At 48.2% G+C, this 23,467-nt stretch overlaps 1 protein-coding gene across 1 annotated transcript in view; it reads left to right on the top strand.

Annotated features, from left to right (window-relative positions):
* YME1L1 (YME1 like 1 ATPase) overlaps window positions 1-23,467 on the top strand; it is a 478,651-nt gene that overhangs the window by 224,244 nt on the left and 230,940 nt on the right. The window contains exon 12 of the mRNA XM_078663402.1: window positions 7,079-7,141. Within this exon, the coding sequence (XP_078519528.1) occupies window positions 7,079-7,141 (63 nt within the window). The remainder of the gene's footprint in view (window positions 1-7,078; window positions 7,142-23,467) is intronic.

Below are 23,467 nucleotides of genomic sequence, written 5' to 3'. Positions count from 1 at the left end.
AAATCACAATTGATTCCGAGAAAAATCCTGCTTTTCCTAGGAGCTAATCTGGACACGGTACAATGCAAGGCCTTCTTGTCTCAAGAAAGGCAGCACCGTCTGCAGACGTTGGCCATAAAACTGTCAAAAAGAAAGTCACTTTCTGTTCGCCTGTTTGCTTCACTTCTGGGAATGTGTTCTTTGGCCATAAATCTCATTCCTCTGGCACGTCTCAAAATGCGGCCTTTGCAGGAGGAGCTTTATCTTCAGTGGAAACAAGCGACAGGTTCCTTTGAGGACATCATCAAAGTCACCCCACGCATGGTAGATGCTCTTCAATGGTGGGCGCAACTACGCAATCTAAAACAAGGACTCACATTCTTGCAAACTCCTCCGGAGTTCGTTCTAACGACAGATGCGTCCATGGAGGGCTGGGGGAGGTCATCTCCAGGACTTGCAAGTACAGGGCAAATGGTCTCAGAAGTACAAACAATGTCACATCAACAGTCTAGAGTTGAGAGCCATCTTTCTATCCCTTCAAGCATTTCTTCCCAGAATCGCAGGGTCTTCAGTCCTGGTCCGAACGGACAATACCACCAGCATGTTTTATGTAAACAAGCAGGGAGGGACAAGGTCAGCTACGCTCTCGAAAGAGGCACAGACGTTATGGGAATGGCTGACACTTCACAACATAACTCTCAAGGCAGAACATGTCAAGGACCTTCACAATACCCTAGCAGACAAACTCAGCAGATCCTTGTCGGATTGCCACGAGTGGGAGCTGGACAACACTCAATTGATCATGGCATTTCAGACTTGGGGCAAACCAACGTTGGACATGTTTGCGACCCAACAGAACAAGAAATGCCGGTATTACGCCAGCAGATACCCTCAACAGGGATCTAGAAGGAATGCCCTGTCTATGCGATGGTCAGGGATTTATGCTTGCGCCTTTCCTCCGATCCCGTTGATTCCGTGGGTGTTGCGCAAAATGAAACTGGAGAGCTGCCGTCTCCTTCTAATTGCTCCCAGATGACCTAGTCACTATTGGTTTCAGGAGCTCATGTTGCTATCGCAGGAGCCTCCAATCAAACTTCTCCCAGCTTCGACACTACTGTCACGCAACGAGGGTCAGATACTTCACCCAGACCCTCAATCTCTGAAATTACACGCATGGCTCCTAACTTCTTAGTTTCAACACCTCCCAATTCCTCAGGATTGCCGGGCATCTTAAAGAAAGCACAAGCCCAGAGCACATTAAAGACTTATTGTCTCAAATGGAAGCGATTCTACTCCTGGTGTACTTCAAATGCTTTACACCCTATTGAAGCTCCAGTGGAAAAAATTCTTCCTTATCTCTTACCTTTGGCTCGTTCTTGTCTTTCTTATATCTTTTCGATAAAGGTCCATCTAGCGGCTCTATCCAGGTTCAGGAAGGTGGCTGACATTCCCTCACTGTGTTCTTCATCGCTGATAAAACAGTTCATGAGAGGTCTTTTCCGGGCTTATCCTCCGGTTAAACCTTCACCACCGGAATGGGAATTCAACACAGTCCTCTCACAGCTGATGAAGCACCCGTTTGAGACGATTCACAAAGCCGACCTCCAGTATCTGACATGGAAGGTCGCCTTGCTTTTAGCCCTAAATTCTGCCAGAAGAGTAGGAGAAATTCAGGCTTTCACTATGAAAGAACCATTTTTACATTTCTCTCAAGAGTATGTAACTCTTCGAACGAATCCAAAGTGCCTTCTCAGTTCCATCTAAACGAACCAGTGAAATTACGAGTTTTCTTCCCAAATCCTACAACACCAGCGGAAAGATCACTACATTCTTTGGACATTAAACGATGTTTGAAGTTTTATCTTCAAAGAACAAAAGCGTCAGGAAATCAGATCAATTATTTGTGGCTTATGGCCAGGCTACACTGGGGAAAGCTGTCACTAAAGCCACAGTTTCCAGGTGGAAAGCCTCCGCGATCCATTTTTGCCACATCAAATCTAACCGACCATTACAGAGAACTGTCAGGTCTCACTCTACAAGAGCTGTTGCAGCGTCTACAGCATTATTTTCAGGAGTGACGCTAGAGAATATTTGCCGTGCAATGACATGGAAGGATGTCCACACATTTACAAGACATTACTGCCTGCAGTCAGCAAGCAAGATGATGCGGCAGTTGGTCAAGCGGTTTTACGTCACCTGTTTCCATAAGAACAGCTTCAGGTACCAATGTTTTATTCATCTTATAATGAGTCTATATCTTCTAATGTTTCTGTGGAGTTTTAAAATGTACATCTATTGCAGATTACTTGCTTCTTTGTACTGCTATTACCTTTCCTGTTTAATATTATATGACTACTCTTTGTAATTTAGTAATGTTTTTCCATTAGTATGTATTTACTTTGCAATTGTTGGTTGTGTGTGTGTGTGTATGGGAGTATATCATAATAAGTCTCCCACCATCCGCAACCGACTTTTGCCTGGCATACTGCTTGCTATTATGATTCAGGCATGTGAATCTATGAAAGATACCCCAATACTGGATAAGAAAACAAGTTACTTACCTGTAACTTCAGTTATCCAGTATTGGTATCTTTCATAGATTCACATGCACCCACCCTCCTCCCCGGAGAGTCAGTTTCCTAATTTTGGGATACTCATTCCCACTTGTGCTAATGAAAATCTGAGGAGAACTGGCTCTGCAGAGAGGGTTCTAGAGGGTGCTGTGAGCTGATTGGTTGGAACAAAGACTTTGGTCTTTTTAGCATAATGTGATAGGCTACTACAATCTAGGCCTCAGGCCTTTTTCATAGGGCCTACTACTGTAATTTGCTTTTGGCACTGCTTTTTTAGGTTTCGCCTGGCCGTAGCACTGCGCAGCAGTGCTCGCGCAGGCTAAATCTTTTGATCTACAGTATGGGGCTTTAACCCGCCTCTCTCTTCCATTGGCTAGCTCCATAAATGGAGGCTAGCCATTGGAAGAGATGGTTGTCAATCACTCTTTCCCCCGTCACGACGCGATTCGTGGGCGTTTCTGTCTCTTTTTTTAAGTCCCGCCCCCCCCACACCCTCCCTCTTGCCGAGGAGTTGTCCATGTTCTCTATCCTCCCCTTCCCGTTGTTGTGCCTTGTTTATCCCCCGCCCTCCCTCCCGTTGTCCGTGCCTTCTCCCTCCCGCCCGCCCACTGTCCGTGCCTCCCCCCTCCCGCCCGCCCACTGTCCGTGCCATGTTGGGGAGGCTGGGAGGTGGCCGTAGTATCAACAGGAGCGTGTGCTCGTTCTTAAAGAGCTTCCAGTGCAGTGCCTCCTTTCTATTTCCATGACAGTATGCCAAAAGAGCTGAGTCTCCTGTTCCTGCAGCCAGAGTAGCTTTTATGTTTCCATGGTAACAGTGCTCGTCATCTCAAACGACTCTATGACTAGACCTGACCCTGGAAGTGCGGTCATTGTAATTTCCTGGGTGGGGAAGTAAAATGGCGGCCCTGGCTGGTCGGCTTTTGAGGAGACTTCACACTGTCATCGGGTATGTAGTAATAGTTAATTGAGGGAAGCACCCGATATGGATTTGGTCAGGCTAACATGAGCAGTCATTTGACAACATCATTACATGCTTTTCGCGGGTGTGGGTGACGAAGAATATTCTTTGGTTGCGCGTGTTGTTATTGTGCATAACATGCTCACTGATGGGAACAATCAAGGAACTTTACATAAAAGATTGGAGATGCTTGTGTTTTCCCGTTGTCTTGTATTCGAATACTATAGGGGAGACTCGTGAAATTAAATAGGAAGTAAAACTGGAACAAGAGTTGCAGAACTGCGCACTCTGCAGGTCCCACGCAAGCAGCTTTCTTCTGTCACATGGGGAGGGATATTGTAATAAGCATTATGTATGAGTGTGTAAAGTAAAAGGAATAGTGAACGGAAGTGTATCACGGACAGTCGAGTTCGATTGCAGAAAACGCCCCCTCTGATGTGATGCAAGAGCATGCAATGCGTAGGGAAACGTACAGGCACATTTCACTGGGACGTGTGTGCTTTGGTGGTCTTAGCTGTACTGTCAGTTTATGGCACAAACGACGTACCATGGAGATCGAAGCAAAGCAAATCTTGGGGCGGTGAAAAATGCAGTACAAAGGCTCCCATTCCTAGGTGCGCTTTTAGTCAGCTGCCCCTAAGTAGAGGGAGGCTGAAGCTGCTTTTGTGATTCACGTTTATTTCTGGGCGGCCTTCTTTCCAGCCAGGACGGAACTGCAGAGCACAACCTAGAAAGACCTGTTTCCAAAGCACACATCGCCAAGGCGCCGGCCAGTCAATGCAGCACGTGCCATTTTCTCGCCAGGGTCACGTGACCACAACAGCAGCAAGTTTGCCGACGCTGCGAGTTAATGTCGGCCGGTGCCTGGGACTCCGGGTTCAAGATGGCAACGACGAGTGAATGAGCTGCGGGTGGCGGCGAGGGGGGTGGGGCGGAGGATGGTACAATGACCCAGGGCAGGAAAAAGAAGCGCTGCAACCGCAGCGTCATGCTGTCGAAGAAAATCACCATCAAAGATGGGGGCACGGTCAGTACGGGGATGTAAGAAATAGCACTGTCTTTCATGGTGGGTGGGTGGATGTCAGGGAATGAAACGGGGATACTTAGCACTGACCTGGTGAGAAGGATGGGAGCAAAGAAGGTTGAACTGAACATTTTAACCTCTTTCCCTTTCCCCAAAGTGATCACATCATCTGAGCTTCCCGCTGTTGTTAGAGCCGGCAGCTGTTGATAGGAACCAGCTGTCAAAGTACTGATCCTGTAGTAGTGTGTCCATTCCAGGGCTGTACATACCCTGTAAAATAGCGTTAGCACTTTTGAGTCCAGTGGCTGATTTGTAGTGTAATAAACGGAGTAGTTCTGATAAAATTGAATTAGTTCTCCCTCAAAGTGCTCTGTAAAATGGCTGTATTTTTATAACATACGCTACTGTGTTCAGCATAGGAGATATGCTCAGTGATACATCACTGGACACATTGACAGCACTTTGTGCGAGCCTTTAACACTAATGGTGAAGATGTAGCTCGCTTTTAGCTGTTCCAGGGATTTGCTAAAAATTAAGCTATTGGCATTGTAAATGACAATGCCATTTATTTATCTGTTTTCAAAACCAACCCATAAATAAAGTTTGTCATTTACAATGCCAATAGCTCTAACTTTTGCAAAGACGAGACCGTTTCATTGTAAATGCTTGTTATATATCGTGGGAGTCCCGCCTCGGCGACGGGGAATGATTCAGGCATGTGAATCTATGGAAAAAACAATACTGGATAACTGAAGTTACAGGTAAGTAACTTGTTTTCATACATTTTATGGTTTGATCTTCAATCACATTATACTTGGACATCAGTACTCATTGGTGCAGAAATTGTGTGAATACAATGCTCTTCTTGAGCATTCAGATGCTTCCTTCCTTCAAGGCGGATATCAAAGCAGCTTCTTCTAGTAACTGTCGAACGTCCACAGGTTACATTAGGTTCTGGTAGAGAAAAGGTGGCACACTGGTTTGAAGTTTCAACCCCATCTTTATTGTAAAGTAGCAGACAGAAGTTGTGTATTCCAGAGGTCAGCTCTGTGATTGGTTCTCAGCACTTCTGCTCCTTTTACTTATTCCACTCTCATACCGTCTCGGCAAAGGTCTTTGTCACAAGGTGCTAGCGGCAAGATGGGGTGCAGCTAGGATTCTCCTGTCAGGAGAGATCATAAACAAAATGCAAACAATAAGGAGACTGCCACGCTTAAATACCTGTTAGCCTATAGGGGGTATGGAGGGTAGCTTTTCCAGTGAACAATTAATCTGGAAAGGGAAACAAACTCCTTAAGCTTCCCAAAAGTCTGATCCTCTACTAACAATCTCTAGCGTGTGCTGGACTAGCCCTACAATTGCTCTGTGCTTTCTGGGCTCCCCACAGCCTTCAGTCATACATACTAGGTGGATATAGCAAATAGAAAATGGATTTCAGTGTGACTGTGCCCACATGTCACACAAGCTACATACACATCTTCTGCATAAGCAGGCAGATATACACATGCAAAACATATGCCCCACTAAGAATGGCACCAGATCCAGTTGCAGAGGACTGGCAGACTTCTTAAAATAGGTAGAGATGCTCATAGGTCACTCTCTGTAAGAGGCAGTGTAAATGGCCTGCCTTTGTAACTGATATTGCTGCCAACACGGTCAGTCCTCTACAGCTTAGTCAGTTGACAGCGTCAGAAGAGTATACGTGGTGTGCACCTACAGGTCTCCAAGTCCCACACAGGGTCTTAATTCTTTTAACAAAAAATACCTCCAGTTCCACACATGATTATCGTTTTTGTGGAAGCAGTGGTCAAAAAGTGATAGCTTGCGATAAACTCGAGGCAGGAGTTCACACTTTCCAGGGCCATGTAGGGGATCTTTCTTAAATTTCAACACTGGGCCAGCTGCATTTTATGACTGGCTTCAGAGCACAGCACTTCAAGATCACTACCTAGATTGCATCACTGCTGTATCTGTTCGACCACCAAAGCAGTGTTCATTAATGACCTACAAATATGAATCAATGTGTTTAAGGAAAATACATACTTAAGGATATTTTTGTACTATCCAGTTTTAAATCCAAGCGTAATTGTAGTTTGGATATGTATTGGAACACATGAGAGCATTGACCTTTGGGTATCGTTTAACTACGAAGGCCAGAAACTCCATGTACAGCTTCAAATTATGATCCAAGAAAAGTTCAGTTATAATTTATGGTCAGTGTCCGATTTTTTCTATCACAAAACCTTCTTTTAAAATTTAAGAATTACTGAATAAGCTAGTAAAAGGAATGCCATAAATGATCAAAATATCAGTATATTTGTGTTACATTTCCTGTGTGTAACTTAATGATGATATGAACATTTGGGCAAGTCAATATACATTAGTTGATGTCCTTTCCTTTTTAGTATCTGGAACAGTTTTTGTATGTCTGGGAAACTGGTACCATGTTGCAAGTCATTTTATGTTCAAGATTATATATCTTTGTATGTTTTATATACTCAACATCCTAGTTTTAAGATTAAATTAATTTTGTGTTCTTTAAAGTTTCAAGCCAAATGAAGGAGTCATCATCATTGGAGCAACAAATTTTCCAGAAGCTTTAGATAAGTAAGTACCAAAATTTAGAATTTCAGTAGTTTACCACGTACAGATACACCCATTGGGTAACAGGGACTTTCAAGAATATTTTTTATACATGACCCGTTTAAAAAATAAAACCTTGATGCATTTATTTTTTTTGTTATTTCTTTTATTAGGCCTTGTAATGAAATATTGCAAATGCAATAATTGCAATTTTCTTGTTTAGATATCTCTAAAATTGAATATATTGTAATATTATTTAACTGCTTTTGCTTTCTTTTTAATTATAAGTCATTATATTTATCCCTTTATAAGAGCTGCTGGTATTTCGTTTATTATCTTTTATTTTAAAATGCAATTTACGTGTTCAAATTATTTTGTTGTCTATGGCTCCCACTTTGCTTTTTTAGCTATATCTAGGGCAACAAGTGATTGAACACTGAGTGCTTGTGTGGCATCTAAATCTAAAAGCATATTTCTAACAGATACTTTAGGAGATCCCTCATTTGAAAAAGTCTGTTGACTGAAATCTGAGAATTAAAATGCCAGAGTGAAGAACCAGAAAGGAAGCCTCTCCGTTTGCAATTGAATCACAACAGTATTGGCTAAAAATAATGTTATACTACTGCAAAATTGTATTTTCACATAGTTGGTCTGTGGATTACATCTCATCAGAAAGTGTTAGATTAGGATTGTCATACATACACGTTGTTTTCGATAAGATGTGATAACATTCAATGAGGCATTGGAAAACGTGTGTAAACATAAAAAAATTAATCGCTAAAGTAGTTGTCATTACAGCTGAGTGCCAGATGTGCAATAAAATACATACATAATATTATTGTATTTGGTGCTGACGGAGCAGTAGTAGAATTAAAATGCTCAGTGAATTGCAACTGTATAATTTTATGTAAAGAACAAGTAGATCAACCCTGGTTCAATCGTTGCAGTAGTTTCAGGTTGAGAAAAGCACTTTTGGCGGATCTTGTAATGTGTTTTTTCATGACCAGTTTTGGGTCTAGGACGATACCTACAGATTTTACCTAGTCTGCCGGGGTGAGGGTACCATTGAGGACGTCAATGGCTTTGAGCCATTCTTCAATTTGGGGGTTTTCGTCTCTGTTGGAGATGAGGAGTACTTCCGTTTTCTCTTGATTGAGTTTTAGGTAGTTGATTGTGAGCCAGCGCTGAACCTCTTTGAGCGTGACATTTAGTCTCTGGATGTCGTCAATCGTGGTGGTTTCCAGATATAGCTGCGTATCATCCGCATATAAGTGGAAAGGGATGTTAGAATTCCTGAGTAGTGTGGTAAGGGGTTCCATGTTTATTTATTTATTTATTTATTTATTTATTTTGTAGAGCGCGTAGTCACCCGGAGGTATCCCAGCGCTAAAAAATCTTATCTCCTGAGTACAGTGGACCAAGGGAGGGGGAGAGGGAAGGAGGGACAAGGAAGAGGACGGGGAGGGCGGAACAAGGAACAAGATAAGGGCCAGGAGTGATTCACTGTGGGAAGAGGTGGGTTTTGAGCTGTTTCCTAAACCGGAGGTATTGAGGTTCGAGACGCAGGGCTCGGGGGAGAGTGTTCCAAAGTCGTGCAGTCTGGACTGAGAAACGCCTTCCTCCCGATCGAGCTCTCTTGAATTTGGGGGCAACAATGAGGTTTTCGGTGTCAGAACGGAGAGGTCTTGAGGATTTGTAAGGGGCGATGAATTTCTTGAGAGCAGGGGGGCCTTGATTTCGTCGTAGTTTGTGGGCCAGACACAGGGCCTTGAATTTGACCCGCTCTCTTATGGGGAGCCAGTGGAGGAGTTTTAAGGCCGGTTTGGCCGACGCTCTGGCAGGGGTATTCGTGAGGATACGGGCCGCGGTATTCTGAATTCTTTGAAGTTTATTCAGGGTCATCTCTGGGGCGCCCAGGTATATCACGTTGCTATAGTCAAGCCTCGAGATTATTAGGCCTTGAATAAGCAACTTTTGGGAGTTGGGGGGCAGGATGGGCAGGACTTTCCTCAATGACTTCAAAAGACCAAAGCAGGTCCCGGCCACTTTCTTTGCCTGCACGTTGAACGAGAGGTCGGTGTCAAGCCACACTCCCAGGCTCTTTACTTCCTCTCTGGGTTCTGGAGGAGGGCCCAGACAGGCTGGCCAGATGTTTGGGGACAGTGTGAGTCCTTTTGGGCCTAGGAGCAGAACCTCCGTTTTTGACCCATTTAATTTTAGGGCAGAGGTGTTCATCCAGTGATGGACCTCCACAAGGCAATTAAATAGATCTGCTGGTTGTTGTTTGGGGTGGGATAGTGACACAACCAGTTGTGTGTCGTCAGCATAACTGACGACACTCACTCCGAATGGAATGATGACCTCCTCCAATGTGGACATATAGATATTAAATAAAGTGGGGCTCAGGGAGGAGCCCTGAGGCACGCCACATTGGAGGGGAATTTCGGAGGAGCGGGCGTTGTTCTCCCAGATTTGGTAGGTCCTTTGAGCCAGGAAAGATGTAAGCCAGGCTAAGGCGGAGCCCTCTACACCGGCTCCCTTGAGTCTTTTGATAAGGAGTCGGTGGTCGACGGTGTCGAAGGCCGCGCTTAGGTCGAGGTTGAAGTAAGTGTTGAAAAGCTGAGGGGAGAGCACTGACCCTTGTGGGACACCTCTATTGACTGGGTGGAGGTCGGACTCAAAGTTTTTAATTTTTATTCTTTGTGAGCGGTTGTGGAGAAAGGAAGAGAACCAGTGTAGGACCGTTTATTCAAGACCTTCCCTTTCTTGGAGGACCTTGAGGAGCAGAGTGTGATAGACTGTATCGAATGCAGCCGATAAGTCTAGGAGGATGAGAAGGCAGCATTGGTCCGAGTGCAGTGACTTGTGTAGATCGTCTAAGACATTGAGGTTTTGGTGCTGCCGCCTTTTCTGAAGCCCAATTGATGGGGCTCTAGGAGATTGATGTTATCCAGGTGTTGGGTCACCTGAGGGAGTACACATCTTTCCAGGATTTTGCACAGAAGGGGTACGTTCGATACAGGTCTTAAGTTGTTCATATCCTCGGTGTCTAGTCTTGTTTTTTTTAGTAGTGGCGTGACATGTCCTACTTTGAGGCAGTCTGGTACGAATCCAGAGCTCAGTGAGCTGTTAATGATCTTGCACCATAGCGGGGCTAGGACGAGCTTCAGATCCTTGGCCATGTGCGGGGGAAGCTGGTCTTGGGCGTGGGATGAGGGTTTAGCATTGGAGATTAGATTGACTATCTGTGCTTCCTGAATGGGGATGAAGGAGGACCAGTGTTTTGGGGGGTTCACGGAAGCACTATCCTAAGTTTCAGACACCTTGATCTCGGTGGAGGGGGAGAGATTTGGGCCAAGAGAGAGATCGATCTTGGTGATTTTGTCGTTGAAAAAGACGTCAAAGTTATCACATTGCCAATTACCAATGGGGGGTTGCCCATTGCCATTACCAATTGGGGGTTTGTTTTTAGAAAGATGCACTGACAGAATGGACCTGGTTGGCAGGGACCCTGTGCACTACAATTGAAACCAAATCAAAACCAGGCAAAAAGTGGGAGACTACCCATGCAAAAGAGGCACTTTCTCACAGATAACTAACAGCAAAACATATCTCATTCAACTCAAAATCTATTACCAGCATTAGAATAAAAGACCATGAGTAGGGAGCTGGCTTCTTGCAGTTGTAACCCCCCCCACACCCCACCAGTACCAGTGTTCTTGCCCTAAACATTTACAGTGGTTTCTCCCAGTTGGCAATGCCTTTAGTACCCTCTATAATTTCCTAGTACGTGGTGGCTTCACTGAACACAGGATTCTTTGGTACCAAACTACTCCTTTCAATAAATCCACACTGATGCCAGTTTGGGATTTATTGTACCCTGGACCCAGAGGGCACCTCAGAGGTGCCCCCTAAAAACCTGTCCACCCTGGTGTTGTATCTGTCCGGCTGTAGGCAGCTAGCCACCAGCAGACTTGTTTCTGGACCCCTGGGTAGAGTGCCCCTGTTCTCTGGGACCAGAAACAATGCACATCCTGGGGAGAGGTGTCACACCTCCTCCCTCAGGATGGGCCAGAACTCGAAGAGGAGAGCTTCAAAGGCCTGCCGCCTTCATAATGAAACCCCCGGCCTCTGCTGCTTGCAGCAGATGGCACCCCCACTTTAGGTGGGAACTTTTTAAGAATAGGAGATGTGACCACCTCTGCCAGCCCACCCCTAAGGTGGGGGAGGCGAGGTGAAGCACATCTTTTAGCCCCCCTTTCCCCCCACATCTTTAAGATGGGGAGACCCCTTCAATCAGGGCTAGGTGTATGCCACCTCCCACATGGTATAGTCACCCCAGGTAAGGTGCCCAAAGGCCTTACCCGCTACTCCCCTAAAAGTCCTTAAATCTAGTATTTAGGTGACTTCCCCAGAGCTGGAAATTAGACCTGTAATGACCTAAGATGAAAAAAGGTGACCCTGCAGAAAAGACTGAAGACGACTGCCTTGGCCCCAGCCCTACCTGCCTGTCTCTAGCTTCTGTGAACCTGAGATCTGTCTTGTAGCCAGCGACCTCTGAAAACCCTGGGAGAACTGCTGTCTTCGAAAAAGACTACAATATCCCTTGGACAGCAGGCCGGTCCAGAAGAAACCTACTCCAAGGACTCCAGATCCAGACGGATCTGTGTCTGCTGCCCACTCTGCTCCTGAGTCGGAGTGGCTCACCTGTGCAGTGAAGTCTCCCCAGCGCTCCTGACCTCATGTCCAGCGTTGGCAGCCCACTCCTAAACTCTCCGACGGCACCTGCAGTGGGAATCCAGAGGTTCCCCCTGACTGCGACCGGCACCGGTAAGAAGACTGACATAGAAAGATACCCATGCACCCGAAGCCCCTGGGCTTTGGTGAGCTGAAGAGACGGTAACCCTCTGACCCCCCCATTATCTCTACTTACCTCTGTTGTCGGTCTTCCTCCTGCAACCTCTGGGGCCATGCCTGCAGCCTCTTTGCCGAAACAAGAATCCTCATTGAAAAGCATTGGGCGTTGACGTTGAAATTGCACTCTGCACCCAGCCGCCCCTGTGCTGCTGGTGGTTTGTTTTGATGCTGCTTTTTGCCGCCCCCCCCTCCAACGCTTAACTTGTACCCCCAAAGCTTGGCCCCTGCAACCAATTTACGTACCAGCAAGCAGTGTGGTTCCAGGCACCTCTGTCTCCACTGGAATTCATTTGGCCGAACTACGATTTTGACCTCTGCCCCCGGCTGCAGTTGTGGTACTTACCTGACCCCTGGCTCTTGCTGACTTTTGGCTCTGAAGAATGGAATTGTAAGTGCAGTACTTAGCCTTTTAACCGCAATATTGTTTCCCCCCATATCCTTCACTGATGTCTTCCTATTTTAGCTGTACAACACGTGCTACCTTTTACATTAATAGGGTTGTTCACACTTTCCTTTGGTCTTTTTTTATTCATATTTATTGGTGGAGGTGGATAGTCTTGCTTTCAAATTGGTAGGAATTCACATTCTATTTTAACATAATTTTTCAGAAGTCAAATATAGTTTAAGCATGAACGCATCTGAGGAGAGATTCTCAGTTCCTTAAGAGATTTTACATTACCTTGTCATGTCCTGCATCTAATGCTCCTTCATATTTAAAACGTTAACCTTGCTCTTAGTAGGCTTTTGCAGTCCTCCAATACAATGGTGACCCACATGACTAGAGACTTAGAATTTTTCTAAACTTCAGAAAGATTTTCTACTACACAAGAGTAGAACAACGTGTTACTAGAGGCAGTGCCCTGCTGTGGCTTCCCTTAAAACCAAGGGGACAAAACTTATACTATGGCAGTTTTGCCATGACTTTTTTAGGAGATTCTTAAATTCCCAGCAAGGAGAGGAGCAGCCTTCTAAATGAGAAGAGGACTAAAACAACAAAAAGAATGCATGGAGGATATCATGAGGAGCAAGCATCTATGGGTCACCAGGAAGTTTTGCGACCTAGCTGCCCAAAACAGCCAAGTAACAAAAAGTGATCCATGATGGAGGTGCTGCAGAAGTCCTTCCAGGACTGCAAACATGCACTTTCAGTCTCTTACCTTTCCACTGCTTTCTTTGTAGCCTGTGTCTAATCAGCTAATTTGTATAACCTCTGCAACATGTGAAATAAATAAAAAGCTATATCTTGAAGCCGGGTGTTGTATTTAATACAATATCTACTTGAATATACTTGTCCTGTAACAAGATCCACTTGTCCCTGTGGAGGCTGCAGTGCGGCACCAAACTCATTATATGAGACCTCTGATAATAGCCTCTGATTATGCCAGAGTTCATACTATAGTAGGGTTTGAATACCAGCAATTCCCTTATTTTGCCACCTTTCTGCAGATTGATATACTTGAGCTGAAGTAAGCAGTAGTTCCTCATGTTTGCCATTTCAAAACTGCCTACTACCGGAGGGCCGAGAGCTGATAAATACGTCACTGCAATTGGCAGCGATTCCCAAGTCCGGCAAACTTGCAAAAGTGGTTCCCCTGTAAAAAAAAAAAAAAAAGGACGCTTGATCCGTCTCTTCCGAAAAACGTTCGCCTGATCTCTCTGCTCCCTTATCTTGCTAAAATCATGCAATCCTATGTCAACACCAGCCTGACAAACCTAGATATGTCACAAAACGGTTTTCGTCTCAGACATAGCACTGAATCTGCATAACATGCGACCGCAGTTACGGTCCGCCATGGATGAGGGCAGAACCTCTGTAAAGATTCTGCTGGATCTGAGTGCGCCCTTCGACACGATCTCCCATAAGATCCTGCTACACCGGCTAGAGGAGATCGATGTCAATCGCAAGGCCCTCGTCTGGTTATCGTCCTTTTTGGCCGATTCGGTGTTTCCAGGTCCCCTGCTCCCAATTTTACCTCCTGTGCCCACCCTCCGCTGTGGTGTGCCTCAAGGCTCTGCCCTGAGCCCCACTCTATTTAATATTTACATCCGCCCTCTGGCGGACCAGGATTTGTTCGACTGCAACCTCTGGCAGCAGCCGGAGACCGCAAATCCAGACCACTCTGCACCCTCTGAAACCGGCCCGAGCTCGAGTGAAAAAACACCCAGAGGAGCTCACCCCAGCGACCTGAACCAAGATCCTGCGACCCCTGACCTGCCTCAAGCCGACACCAGCAGACTAAATCCAGAAGGCCCCTCTAACCGCGACCAGGAGCTGGTAAGAAGATCAGACCCCAAAAGGCACCCCTGCACCCGACGCCCCACGGCTTTTTGTGCCGAAACCAACAGTGCCTAACCAACCCCTAACTTCCCAACTTACCTCTCGAAGTGGTGGTCGCACCCAGAAGTCCTTCATCTCCCTGCCTGCAGTGCTTTTGTAAACCAGAGGTTCTCCATAGAAAACAGGGCGCCAGACGTCGAAACAGCACTCTGCACCCGGCCACCCCAGTGCCGCTGAGGGTGCACCTTCTCTGTGGCTGTCTGGCCTTTGAGAGGCCCTGGAGCTGCAGTAGCGGCCATTTTGCACACACACTGGGAGAGCCTGCAGGGAGGTATGTGCCCCTTGAGATGTGCGGTGAATTGCTCCCCTGGCCCTGGTGTGGATTTGGGAGCTGCCAGGTGCCCCCACTCGCCTGCTGTCCACCTGGGCGCGCCGTGTTGGCCAGAACTCACCCTATTTTTACTGCCAGTGGCATATAGGGCAGACATTTCAGCTGTTGGTTCCCTGGTGTTTGCTACTGCCATGGAGACTGCTTTCCCCCCCGCACGAGTATCCTTCTGCCACCTCTCCCTCAGGCACTGCTGGAATCCTGTTTTGTCCCCGAAGCTTTGGACTCGAGTGACTGGCCGCGTAGCGGTGAACTCTCCTGTGACTTTGGGGTCTCTAACCTTTCTGTCGCAGCGAGTACCTACCTGCTTCACCTGGCGACATGGGAAAAGTTGATAAGACCCAGTCTAAGCTCCAATTCGAGCAACGCAAATCCAGGCACAACGAGGAAGGCGCAGAAGGCAGCCCCCCGCCTCAGAGACGGCGCTGCAACGGACGACCCGGTAGGGGATATTAAACGGATCATTGCCTCCATGCAACGAGGTCTGACTGCTATTGACACTAAGATAGAGGAGGAAACCCAGACTGACGCAGGAGACACACGTAAGCAGATGGAACACGTCCTCATGGCCCTTTGAGACAAAGCTGAGGATCTAGAAGCCCGGTCGCCCCACAGTAATCTGCGCATCGCTGGTCTGGCGGAGTCCACTGACACAACTGGTATGGAGCAGTTTGTTGAACGCATGCTGACCTCCCTTCTAGGCCAAGAAACGTTCTCTCCTCTCTTTGTGGTACCCCGCCAGACTAAAAGTCCTTTTTGATGGGAAGCCACGTATCGATCAAGACCCGCAATCACTTCAGAAGGCCCTCAGAGAATGGGAAAGCGCCAACAAGCGTCCGAACACTCAACGCGCCCCCTCGCCATCGAATACTGATGCTGGGACTCTAGACGACAATGACTGAGTGCCTGGTGATATCTCCTTTGTTTGTGATGCTGTTATTATGTTCTTATAGCCACTTGTTCTTAGTTTGGTTGTGGCACTTACTGGAGTCCTACTGGGCCACTTTAGCTAGAGACATATACAAACCACATGTTACCAGGCTTTGCACTATCTTCCCAGTCTTAGAGTCATTTGTTAATATTCCTTCCACGTTGCTTTGAATATGAGGCCTAGACAGCTGCTGTCTTTTAGGGAATTTGCTTCCCTACCGATATTATGCTTTCCCTCAGCCAGAGTTGGTTTGTACCCTCCCTGCTCTTTAGAACTTACTGATCAGCTGCTGCCGGAATAGAAAATGCATGCCGTGTTAGAGCGGGGGTTTGCTCAGTTTGTGTACCTGGACAACATCCACCCCACTGCGCTAACCGCTGTTGTATTTTTTGTTACTGGGTGTTTCATGGTAGTGGTGGGTGGGACTCCCTCACAGTTGATTTCTATCTCAGTGAGGGTCGGGTGGGTGATGGCTTGCCACTGCACTGTTGGGGAATGCAGGGCGTGGGTGGGGGGAGGTGGCTGTTTATGTGTTGTTTTAATTTCTTGCATGACATTTTCTACTTGTATCACCATTCTTCGTTCGCAGGATCTGGGGGGTGGTGGGTGAGGCATCCCTTTGCATGGTTGTGTTTCACTCCGCTTCAGTATGCCACATGTTGTAGATGCCACCTAAAGCTGAAGCGCTTCTGCACCTAAATCTAGTAACTTGGAATGTGAGGGGATTAAACGATGGTCGCAAAGTGCGCAAGATTATCGCACACCTAAAGCGCAGGGAAGTAGACATAGCACTGCTTGAGGAGACACACTTGCGTCTGGGGGGACCCTCCCAACAAAGCACGCACTGGCGAATGCCTCCCATGCGGCTTATTTCACCTCACACTCCAGGGGGGTCTTGACATGGATCAATCCTAAAGCAGACCTCCGACTCGAGCCTCTGCATACGGACGTGGTGGGCAGATACACTATATCACGATGTTTTGGCCCCTTATGGGAATTCTTAATTGTTAACACGTATGGCCCGAATTAAGACGACCCTAGCTTCTACAGTTCCTCGTTCACACTACTCCAGAACCACAGCTCCCTTCCGATCTTTTGGGGGGGGGCGACTTTAGGGGGGGCGACTTTAATTGCATCATGGATACAGCTCTTGACCGGTCACGAGGTCCTCCACGCCCGCTCTCTGCCACAGCCAAAACTGTGTTAGATATCACTCTGCAATTGCCGGTAGCTGATGTGTGGAGGTCGCGTTCGCAGCTTCAGGGAGGTTATACGCACTATTCAGCACCACATGACATCTATACCCGCATTGACTACTGGTTTATATCGCGCAAACTGATTGCTAGGGTGTCAGACTGCTTTGTCCTTCCCTGCACCTTCTCTGACCATTCCCCAGTCTTGTTTTCGCTTGCCGTCCCTCCCCGCACCCATCCCCCCATTTTTATGGCGATTCCCCCCTTACTCCCTATTGGACGCTGTTTTCCGCTCTGACCTACAAGAAGCAATCTCCCAATTCTTTACTAACAACGTGGGCACGGTGGACTCCTTCGCTACGGTATGGGAGGCGTTTAAAGTTTATATCCGGGGGGTTGCTATCAGTAAGCATGCAGGAGTCCTTTGTGCTATCCGGGACCGCTTAAACCTACTAGAGACTTGTCTGGCCGACCTTGAGATGCGGCTGGCCAGTGCTGAAGACACAGCGCTTAGGGAACAGTTTAAGTCCACTCTAGCCGAATTCCACGAGGAAGCTGATCAGGAAATCAAACATATGGGCAAGTACGCATCTGCCAGAGCCTATGGCGAATCTGATCGCACGGGCTCGGTGTTGGCGGCACTGGCGCGGGACTGGGCAGGAGCTGGGGCAGTCGTTGAGATAGAGGACGATGGCGGCTCATTGCTGACGGAGAATGCTGCAATTGGTGCACGATTTCGGTCCTATTACCAAGATTTGTACACCTCTAAGCTCTCCCCTAGCGACGAGGACATAGCTGACTTACTTTAATATATACAACTCCCATGGTTGCAGAACTGGCATCGTGAATTCTTGATGCGACCTATTGAGGTAGCTGAGGTTCGCCTCATGTTGGGATACATGCGGAAGGGAGTGCCCCTGGTTTGGATGGCTTAACGGTAGCTTTTTATAAATGCTTCGGCGACCTTCTTATTCCCCATCTCATCACACTCTTTCACGACAATGCCGCTGATGGCTCTATGCCCCCTACAATGTGTGAGGTGCTCATTATTACTCTCTTAAAACCTAATAAAGACCCTCATAAATGCTCCTCCTACTGCCTCTTATCACTCTTGAATGTCGATACCAAATTATACGCCAAAATACTCGCGAACCGTCTGTCCCCGCTTCTTCCCCAACTCATTGGACCAGAATAAGCCGGGTTCATTCCTGGTCGCACTCTAACGCAGAATATCCGTACGGTCTTCGGCGCCCTGCAGCACGTGAAGCCGGAGGTCAAGGCCGCGGCAGTTTTTCGTGACACCGAAAAGGCCTTCGAATTAATTGAATGGAAATTTATGAAGGCGGTATTGGCCCGAATGGGTGTTGGTGGTGTATATCTGCAGTTGATTTCAGCGCTGTATCACGCTTCTGTGGCCAGAGTCCGAGCCGGCGATGCAGTGTCTGCTAAGTTTCCAATATCCCGGGGGCACCCGTCAGGGCCGCCCGCTGTCTCCGCTATTGTACGCAGTTGCAGCTGAACCACTGCTGCAAGCTTTACGAGAATATCACAACCACAGTGAACTACGCTTCCCCCGATATCAGCTTATTACAACTGCGTACGCGGATGATACCCTCCTATATTTCAGGGACCCTGAAGTCCATCTATCTCCGGTGGTCCGGGAGGTCCTCCGCTTTGGGGGCCTTTCGGGTCCAACGATCAATTGGGATAAGTCTCTCATATTCCCCTTGACACCTGCGACACAGCAATTCACGTTGGAATACCCACTGCAGTGGACTACGGAACCCGGGCGCTCCCTGGGCATCCAAATCCACTCTGATGCGGATGTGATTTTGAGGGCCAATTACGGGGCGGCGATAGGGAAACTCACAGATGACATCGATTGCTGGATACGTCTTGCTCTCTCTTTGATCAGTCGCATTGCACTAATGAAAATGGATGTCCTCCTGCGCCTATTATTCCTATTTGTTAATATACCTATTGTCCCCCCACAGCACATGTTTAGGAACCTCTGCTCGCTAATGACTAAACTGGCTTGGGCGGGTGGTACCCCGAGAGTGGTGCTGGATACTCTAATGCTCCCATATTCCTCTGGAGGATTAAATGCCCCGAACTTGGAATTGTACTACAGAGTTGCACAGGCCTCACAGGCTTATAGCTGGGTACATGGGCCTCGAGAGTTGCCCCATCTTCATGTGGAGGGGGTTGTGGCGGCTCCACACCCTCTGCCACGGTTGTTAACCCAGACACCGTCCCGTAGATGTGGAATACTTGACTCCATTAACTCCATGTCGCACGCTTGGAATGCGCTCCTTGATATGTATGATGGTGCACAGCTATATTCGAAAACGTGATTCGTGATGTGTGGCACACTCTGTTCCTCTGGGTTGTATTTGTGTTCAACAATTCGTTATGGGTTAATAGCGTTTTTGGGTGCCAATAGGTAGCTCCCTCTGACCCTTGGGAGTTTCAAACTTGAAATAACGTAGATGCAATGTCAATTCAATGACATTGTGCCCAATTGGCACTCCTTTGAGCTGTAGTTTCACAATGGTTCACAAATTTAAATTCCGCTTGTGGAAATAATAATACAAAAACTCCTTTTGTTCTCAGATCATTCAAATGTTCATCTTTAATTATATCATTCCATTGTTGCTTCACAATGTGGGTAATTCATGCATGTTGTTTTGTTTTTCAAATTAAATCTCCTTCATACACATTGGTCTGTTTCCAAAATATATATCCCTATGCATTTCGGGACAATGCCCTTCATCAGGGGAATTATAATGGATCTGAAAAAATGGAAAAGGAATGCTAAGTAATGACCAGGTTTGTCTATTCTCCCACAACACAGCACGACGTTGGGGGGGTCTCTTACTAATTATATGGTGGGTGATTCTTGTAGAAAAAAAATAACCATGCATTGTTATGCATGCTGTAGATATACCAACCTAACCAAGGATGAACAGGACAAAGCACTAAACGACATTAACATGCAACTGGATAAATACTCCAAAGAAATCAACGACAGGTAAATAAGATGGGGCGCTAGGTGGTGCTAGATCGGAATGGCCGCTCTGGTGTAGAGCTCTCGCCCTGCCGGGAAGGAAAATAATCATAATCCCTATCCTGCCTACTAACCAAGTCTGCTGCTGCCACCGAAGTGTTTAGGAGGCCAAGCTGCTCCCTCGGTGAGAATCCTGTGCCGGTGTCTTTTGAGACGGGCCCGCAATCGGCGGACGAAGTTGCCGCGGGAGGAGGTTGCCGCACCAGCTGGTCTACCGGGCGGCCTGGGGAACTACGCGAGACTGGTGCTGCACGGCCCTGCAGGCCGCCGCATGACCCAGGTCCGGCGCTGCTTGCAATTCTCGGCTCTGGACTCTGCGCCTCCTCGCTGGAGGTGTGGACCCCCCCCCCCCCCTGTCCTGCAGCGCTGGACACCCGATGGTAGGACACTGCCCCCCCCCCCCCCCCTCCACCCTCGCCTATAACTCCTGGCTCCCTGGGACGCGCGGGAGGAGATTGAAGGCCCGAAGCAACCCCCACGGACATCCTGAACACTGCTGGGGGCTGGCTGTGTAGTCGCCTGGTATCGGGGGGGGGGGAGGCAGTGGACACCATATTACGTGGGGCGGCGTGGGGCGCTGCGGTGGAGGATACTGAGCCCGCCATTCTTCACGACCGTGTACTGCCCGGGTCCCTGAGTTTGGCAGCGTTGTACCTGCTCGAGGCTATCTTGGGCCCCATCTCCTGATCAGCCCTTCGTTGGTTGGCAGTACGGCTCCGTTGGGCCGCCTTACTTGTCTGGACACACGATACACTGCTGGAAGCGACATACCTTTTGACCGCCATTTTGGAGAGGGCATACGGGTACACTCGCGGGCCGCGCTCGGACCGACAGCACAGTACACCCGAGCATATTGGATCCGCGGGGTGTCGTGGGCTGGCCCGGTCTCGTCCAGCTGCACTCATTCTAGACTGGAAATGCGCTACTCGGCATTGTCCCTGGCTGTCCTCACGTAGGGAGCATACTTACATGGTCACTAACACTGCTGGAGAACGCGACAGCGAATGAGCCGCGAGTGACGCTGGGGCTGCCCCCATCAATCGGAGGGCGAAAGTGCAGGCGGATAAATCAAGTGTCCATCCCCCCCTCCTTCCCCTCTGCCCCCCCCTCCTGCTCGGGAGTTGGGAGGGTGCTGGGCCACTATCGCTCAAGTGAACTGACTTGGTTGTACTCCTACCCACTACTTTCTCGAACTGGAACTGCGTAAACAGCTGGGTGGACGTGCGGTGGCCTCCCTCTCCCCTACCTCGCCGCAGCCCCGCACCACCCGACCAGCCGCGATGGGCAAAACGGAACCCAGACAGTCTAAATTGCTTTTCAATGGATGCAAGGCAACGGGCGCCAACTCTAAGTCCCAAGGTGAAGATAATCCACCCGAAACACGAGAGGACAGCTGGAAAGCCCTCCTAGTAACTATGCAACAAAGCCTCACCTCAATTGACTCCAAAATTGACTCCATGAACCATAGGCTAGATAATGTAGTGGCGAAATTGGATGGGCACGAAGAACGCCTTAAACAAGCTGAACAAAGGGTATCTGATCTGAAAGATGGTGCTACCTCTAACCACAAACAAGTGGCGCAAATGGACAAATTATTGAGGGTCATAGCTGACAAGAACGAGGAGTTGGAGGCGCGCTGCCGAAGAAACAATGTTTGCATGCTTGGTCTGGCGGAATCCACCAACACAGGCCGGCTAGAAGACTACATGGAGCGCTTGCTAAGTAATCTCTTCAGACGCGAGTCTTTCTCAGCGCAATTGGTTATCGAGCGCGCACACCGCTCCCTGGCGCCCAAACCCCTCCGGGAGCGACACCGCGTCCGATCATCATGAAATTCCTCAATTATCGCGACCGAGATGCCTTGCTGCGCCTGGCGAGAGGGAAAAGGAGAGGTGCGTTTCGAAAACACCATATTGTCATTTTATCCGGATTTCACCCAGGCGGTACAGGATGCTCGGCGAAAATTCATTGCGGTGAAGAAACAGCTCCAAACCCGCAGTATCCAGTACGCGATGCTCTACCCTGCGAGGCTGTGGATTCCCCATCGAGGTCGTCAGCACATTTTTCAGACACCCCAGCAGGCCGAGGAATACTTGAAATACGACAGAAGATCGTCCTCATGCGAGGCGGCTGCCCATCGCCGCTCGCGCTCCCATTCACCCGTGTCTGACCCTTCCTGAGTAGTTAACTCCACGCAGAATCAACCAAGAACTGGCGTCCCCCTCCTGGTGACATGATGATGACCAACTGACTGGTGATTTATAATGATCCTATTGACTTGAAGGCACTTACTGATTCCCGGCCGCTCACCTCCGTCCCGTCAGTCCGACCCCTGTGACCCAGGAGGTTGTAGATGGGTGAAATAAGGAGATGGAGTGGTACGGGCGGGAGCCCCTAGTGGCCCCCCTATCTGATCTGAGGGCATTACTTATTGAGAACTAATGATTGTTAACGTTTGGGACTGTTTCGGCTGGGTGCAACGGCTCAGCGTATTGTTTAAGGGGGGGGGTGTAATTCTTTCCTGGCGAGCTGGGGCTGCCAGTGTGGGAGTGGGGGGAGGTTGGAAGAATTGTGTTATTCGGTCCGCAGTATCACTGTTTTTACTCATTGTACATGTCATGTGGCACTATTTCCTCAACTGCTTACTCAATCTGCCACTTGCCGCTGACCTGCTCATCGTTTGATGCCACTTACCTTCATGTCCACTATGACCCGTCCTGAGGCAAGTCAGATTATTAAATTGTCTTCCTGGAATGTTAGAGGCCTAAATGACCCTAGAAAGCGTAGACAGATTTTGGGATATTTAGACAGGCATGGCATAAATGTGGCTCTCCTACAAGAAACGCACCTGGCCCCCGGGCACGCTCCACAATTCGCATCCAGATGGGCCTCCAGTCGCACCTTCTCGCCCTATTCTAATTATGCCAGAGGGGTTACAATTCTAATAAAAAAGGGAGTAGCCTTTACGCCTACAGGGTTTGACACTGATAGAGCAGGCAGGTTTTGTATGGTATGGGGACGCTTGTACTCGCATGATATTCTCTTTGCTAACTTCTATGTCCCCAATGTAGATAACCCCTCCAGTTTGCTGACACTATGGAGCAAGATACATACATTGGGTATCACGCACGTTATCTTAGGCGACGATTTTAACACGGCACTGCAGCCTGCCCTAGACAGATCTCGTCCACTTCCTTCACACTATACTAACACACAAAGCACGCTCAATGATATAGTAGTAGATAACCACTTGACAGGTGCATGGCGATACATACAACCCGCATTGCGAGAAGGCACACACTACTCTACTACCCAACACTCCACCTGGACGCGTTTAGACTATGTTTTTGTCTCTGCGGGCTTAGCTCCCTGGCTGCGACTCGCAACCCACCTTGCCCGCACTTTTTCTGACCACTCGCCAGTCCTCTTGGAATTACAGATTCCCCTAGATATTTCTCCCTTTCTGTCCTGGCGTCTCAACCCGGCACATCTCCGGGATCCAACCTTTAAAGCCGAACTGGAACAGGACATCCGGGACTTTTTCGAGCGCAATATTTCATCTCTAGATAGCATTGT

Source organism: Lissotriton helveticus, chromosome 10 (genome assembly GCF_964261635.1).
Source record: "Lissotriton helveticus chromosome 10, aLisHel1.1, whole genome shotgun sequence".
NCBI lineage: Eukaryota > Metazoa > Chordata > Amphibia > Caudata > Salamandridae > Lissotriton > Lissotriton helveticus.
The sequence above is the reverse complement of the archived record's forward strand: the minus strand, read 5'-3'. Positions and strand labels throughout refer to the sequence as shown.